The 6,000-nt window shown below is 36.1% G+C and overlaps 1 protein-coding gene across 1 annotated transcript; it reads right to left on the bottom strand.

Annotated features, from left to right (window-relative positions):
* Positions 1 to 720: 720 nt before the first annotated feature.
* LOC113358855 (ATP-dependent DNA helicase pif1-like) lies at positions 721 to 2,983 on the bottom strand. Its single transcript, XM_026602578.1, has 2 exons — positions 1,459 to 2,983; positions 721 to 1,366 (listed from the first exon to the last, which is right to left on the bottom strand). The coding sequence occupies exon 1, from the start codon at positions 2,579 to 2,581 to the stop codon at positions 1,733 to 1,735; it is 849 nt and encodes a 282-aa protein (XP_026458363.1). The 5' UTR covers positions 2,582 to 2,983; the 3' UTR covers positions 721 to 1,366; positions 1,459 to 1,732.
* Between the last annotated feature and the right edge of the window lie 3,017 nt (positions 2,984 to 6,000).

Raw genomic sequence — 6,000 nt, 5'->3', positions numbered from 1 at the left:
TTAGCATATTCTCATGCAAAGCCCATTTAATTGTAAGTGGGTTGAAGATGGGCCTGTGAAATCAAAACCTTTAAAATCCTAAGCCGTGCGAGGCCATGCGTCGCGCAGACAGGGAATGGAAACGGGCTTCGTCGGAATGGAAACGGGCTTGGTAAATGGACTATGCTTTTTCGGTATTGATTCTTACTTACGTAGAATAATCCCTCTATGAAGTTCCTATTTCGTTAGAATAAGCTCTCTGTCATTTTTGAAAATGAAAACTGAGTTAACAATTGAATCTGTCGACAAGACATGATTTGAATGAAGAATTGGATACACTCTTTTGTATATAGCCATTACAATATTACAATTCATCTTATGAATGTTTTGGATTATTTTTAAATCTGTAGAATTTGCAAGATTTTTTAACCTAATTTCGTTATTTTATTTTCTTATTAGTTTGTGGTTTTACACTAATCGATCAATGGAATCGTTGCTGGAAATGAGGAATCTTCGAATTAAGAATTGAATGTATTCTTTAATTGATAATCAGGTATCAATTACAATTTTCTGTGTAATTTTATTTTAATTTTATAACTGATAATTTTCAAATTAGTTGGTTGGAGTCATATGCTATGGTTTAGCAGTTTGAAATTGAGCAAACATGCATTATATATCAATTGTATTTGAACAATAGTATTTCATGAAAGAGAGCTCTCTAAAAGCCTTGAATAATCTGAGTTAATTTGTAATTTGAACCCCAAATATTCAACAAAATCAAAAATAAGGATCAAATGATCTTATTAATTTAAGAGATTTTGAAATATCTCTTCAAACACAATATCTTGTGTATACCCGTCGGGTTCTTTCCCATTCTTCTTGATCAATATTTTTAAGCCTTGTCTTCTGGTGGTTCTTGAAATCGCCACATAAAGTTGACCATGCGAAAAAACAGGTTCTTCCAAGTAAACCCCTACATTTGGTAGGCTCTGTCCCTGACCCTTATTTATTGTCATGGCACAACAAATTCTTACTGGAAATTACCTTCTATGTAGAATAAATGGTAAACTTGTCTCAGGTGTAGTCATAAGTATCCTTGGTACGAAAACTGTATTTCCAGTTCCCAGACCTGTGATTATTTCAGCTTTAATGACTGTTTCTCCTAATTGGGTGACAATTAACCTTGTTCCATTGCATAGCCCATCAGCGTTGCTAAGATTCCGCAGAAGCATAATTGGTACTCCAACCTTTAGAGTTAATTTGTGGCTTGCCATCCCAGATTCCTCATGCTTGTTAAGGAATTCTTTGTCGTAGAAAACAACACTAGAGTGAAATTCCGATGATTCTGGTCCAATCGAATATGCACTTAAATACGTATGCTCTTTTCCTGGCATACATGATACAATATGTGAATAATGATATATAAATGCAGATAGCATAGTAGATTGATCTTATGAGTTAAACAAGAACATTCCTTACCTGGTACAGATGATAAGACATGTGTATTTATATTGTGAAGACACTCATTTGTGGGCTCCAGTATACTCCGTTCAACAAGGTAATTCTTATCCTGCAGTTTCTTCAAAAAATCTGGATACATGGTGTCTACTATTGTCTAAATGTGATTCTCTTTACAATGAATCAGTAAGTCTGATTGTATCTGTATCTAATCCTTGTCTTCCGATCCATCCAAGCTGATTGCTGGTGCTTTACCATTTCCAACATCAAGAATCCATTTTGCGAACTCCTCTATTTAATCTCTTTCGTCCTGTGATGTATCTCTGGTGGATAGTCTCATATTTTCTGTTAGTTCAAAAACTGTAAAGTGTTTCCATAATCTAGATTTGCTTATAGAAGCATTTACTATGTCTTCTCTTGTTCCTTCCTCAATCACAGGCAGAATTTGTCGGAAATCACCGCCCAACACCAGTGGTTTTTTCCCGAATAATAACTTGTTTTCGCCATTCGCTTCCATCATTAAATTAGTAAGATCTCTTTGAACTGCCTCAAGTGCATTTCTGTGTATCATTGGTGATTCATCCCATATGATCAAATCTACTTCGCATAATAACTCTTCTAGGGGTGTTTTCTTAAATAGATTGCAGCACGATATTTCATTGAGTTTTATAGGAATTTTAAACCTGGAATGAGCTGTACGACCACCTGGTAGCAGCAGTGACGCTATTCCCGAAGAAGCAACCGCTAGCACAATCTTACCCTGTGATCGTAGCAATGAAATAAGGGTTCTCCAAAGGTAAGTCTTACCTGTCCCGCCGCTTCCATACACAAAAAATATCCGTCCATCCTTTCCTTCAGCTGATTTTGAAATCTCATTAAACGCCAATGCCTGTTTTGCGTTTAACCCCTTCTTCAACTCCTCTGCAGCTGCCATTAGAATATCTCTGTCATAGTCCAGCTCTTGATGAATCAGGGTGTTGTTAGGAACCTTTAATTTAGACATGTCTGGGTATGGTATATCCTTAAACTCATTCTCCTTTAAGGTTCGATTATGTTTCCAGAAAATCTTTTCAATGGCTTGTAGTGCATAGTTTTGCAAGACTTCATCCCTTAGATTTCGTGCTGAATTTCCATAAAACTGCATTTGTTCGTACTTGATGTCTTCTTCTAAAAGATCCAAGTTATCATTCAACACTTTTTTAGGTTTTGTTACTTTGCAATTCAGAAATATTATCACAAACAATTCACGTAACCTCTTGCCTGTATGTGTTTCTGCTGCTTCCCGAATGGCTCGGTGCCATTCACCGTCATTTTCCAATAATCCTAGTTCCAAACATGCGTCTTTGAATGTAGGATGAATTGTCTCACCCACTATTTTAATATCGTCATAATTTTGGCAGCCTCTTTGCACATTCAATAAAATACGCAGGTAGCATTTATCACCTGCAGTTGGATGGACATAGTAGATACGTCCAATTTTGGTTCCCCTCTGCCTTACTGTCCACGTTTTTTTCCCTTGGTCCCATCTCCAATGCTTAGGAAACTCTACTTATGTCCATTTTCTTGCATCTTCATGGTCTCTATTAGCTTTCATCCATTGAATGAATTTTGATGCATCTGGATCCGCCTTTTCTAGAACATCTCTTAAATCATCGGTATCGTTGTGGTAGACTAACTATTCCCCTTCGAGATGTAACGGTAACCTCTCTACGCTTGGATTTCGATAATGAATCTCGAAACCAAGCGTCCTCCATATACGTTCGCATCCTGATAGGTATCGACCCTCGAGATATGTATTGACCTCGTCCTTACTTGTCTTTTGTATTTCCTCCACAACACCATGGTTGTTTGAATTTTTGTTATTTGCACCCTGTTTTTCTGAATTTTTGTTACTAGGTGGAAATACTGCAACAATTGCAGTTATCATGTCTTTCCCTTTGTGGATGTACTTGAACAAATACTTAATTGTCATACCCCTACAGTTGCATATTTCCACATTGATGTGTGCATCATATTTCATTATCAAGTCTAGATTGTATGGCACAACCCATTTATTATCTAACTTGATTCCGTCCTTTTTCGGTCCCCAATCCGCCTGACATCTCTTATAAATTACGAATCCCGTATCATCAAGATATGTTTTGTTGCTATATTTCTTTGAGAATTTTTTTGTGCACTTTTTGCCGCGTATACATGGAGAGTCAGGTTTTGCATGTCCGCATGGACCATGGAGCATGTACTGGCAGACTGCATCGTATCCATCCTTGTTTTCATTGGGTTTGGAATCTCCGCAGATATAATTGAATCAATATGTACTGCGGATCTTGTCTTATCATTAGGTTGAAGCCACAACAATATATGAGCACGGGGTAATCCTCGTTTTCGAAATTCAACAGTATAAAGAGCTGTAATTTAAAACAAAATGTTAATATGTCTCTAAATATATGTAGCTAACGTTATGTATATATATTTCTTTATTTATCAAATGATCAGTTTCGAAATATACCTCCTTGCACTTCTCCGAAATGTCTGCTTCCAACCAAGTCCGACATTAACTGTTTCAATTTGATGTGAAATACGCGACTAATGCTGAATCATATATCTTGGTCCAACTCTGAAAGATGATGGTAAGATTACTCGACCAGCGCTACCGGGTTTAGTGTCTCCAGCACTGACGGCTTCTTTTATGCCGTTGTATAAGTCACAACGTATTTCTTTTTTATGGCCTTTAACCCTCTGCAATCTGCTTTGCTCAATTGTAGCATTAGCAACAACCACATACTGCTGGAATAGTCGTCCTCCCCGGAGAAGGGTTTGACCTTCACTTGCTCTTTGTTGTAATCTGAATGCATAATATTCCCTCATAGTTATGTTTTTTCTCTTCTTTCCATTTCCTATTTCATCATCTATTTAGTCGTCTCTTACCATTTTAATTTTCTTTTCATATGGAATATCAATATGAAAACCATCTTCACCATAAGGAAATAACAGTGGATTCTGCAATGCCATATAACTTGGATGCAACTCGGATATATCTATCAATAAACCATTTTTTAGCTGAATGACTATTCCTTTTTCCATCTGAATCGGGATCATCAACTACAATCCTAGCAATTTCAGATGTAGTTGGAAGATTGTATTGCCTCGCATTCCTTTTTCGTGTACCAATAAGACGGGATTCAACATCGCTTAGTTCATCTTGTTTGTACCTATCCCTCCACATTCTGAATTTTTGGCTTAGCCAGTTGTGTGCGTCCAGCATTGTAACTAAGCCAGCAACAGTGTTTTCATTCATTTCCCTTGTGATTTTGTTTCCATATTCCTTTCTCTGAGATGGATGGTAGCTCCTTTATTATATACCAACCAAAATCTGCAAAATAACATCCAAAAAATTAAGAAATTCTAAATGGAAGATGATAAAGAAACCCAAAATATACCAATCGAAAACCTTAATAATGAGCCCGATGTGGGTGAGGTTTCCTAATATATCATTTGTTTCCATAACTCTATTGCCATCGTAATCTAACCTGCTTCAAAAAAAAATCGTATCATTAAAGAAAAAAGATCTAACCACAGGAAACCTAAAAAGTTCTAAAAAAATTGCAGCTTACAAATTAAATTATGGAAAAAAACCAAAAATTTAAATCAGGTCAAATAAAAATGATGAGAAGAATCATTTTGACAAATTAACCTTTGAGAAACCGTACTAACCCTGGAAAGAGATTTGATTGAGCATTTATATAGAAAAACATCTGCAAGTATTTTTTACGGTGTAACGGACAAAGAAGAAACCTTCGACGATGCCATTCTGGGGAGTAATTAAAGGAGAAAATGTCAAATTCGCAAGGGATTAATAAACCAACTTTAATACCTATGAATGAGAAATAATGGTGATATTAATGCAATTGAATGGGGGATATTTAGGATCGTTGGATGAGGGCTTAGAATAGGGGTGCATTTTTATCCGAGATTTATCTTTTGCATTTGAGGCACTTTTGAGAAGAACAAGAGCCGTAGATCGGTCAGAAAGGCACATTTGAAACCGTCGGATAGTTCCAAAACCATTTGTTTTTGTAAGATAGATATTACCAATTGCTTTATTTCTTGTTTTATGTTGGATGGTGGCAGTTCTTACTTGATAGTATCTGAGTTTCTTCTAAAATTTTTAGGAAAATGAATCAAGCTTTGTTAACTAAATGACATTGGAGATATGCAAAAGAAGAAGATGCTCTATGGAAGGAAGTTATGAAGGAGAAGTATGGAACTGATGGTGTAGAATGGCTTTCAAAATTTCCTAATATTTCTTTTGGCAGGTCTGTTTGGAAGCGGATTATGAAGTGCAATGATATTTTTAAAAGTAAGATCAAGTTTAAGATGAACAAAGGCACTAAAATCAGATTCTAACAAGATAATTGGCTTCTCTCTACTTGTTTCTAGTCTACCTTTCCTAACTTATATGCTATATCAAGGAAAAAAACCAGTTTTGTTGCAGATTGCTTCACTGATGATGCTGATGGCTTGAGATGGGATTTGGGCCTTCCAAGAAGATTAATTTCAAATGTT

The sequence above is a fragment of the Papaver somniferum genome, chromosome 3 (genome assembly GCF_003573695.1).
Source record: "Papaver somniferum cultivar HN1 chromosome 3, ASM357369v1, whole genome shotgun sequence".
In the NCBI taxonomy this organism is placed as follows: Eukaryota; Viridiplantae; Streptophyta; class Magnoliopsida; order Ranunculales; family Papaveraceae; genus Papaver; species Papaver somniferum.
The sequence above is the reverse complement of the archived record's forward strand: the minus strand, read 5'-3'. Positions and strand labels throughout refer to the sequence as shown.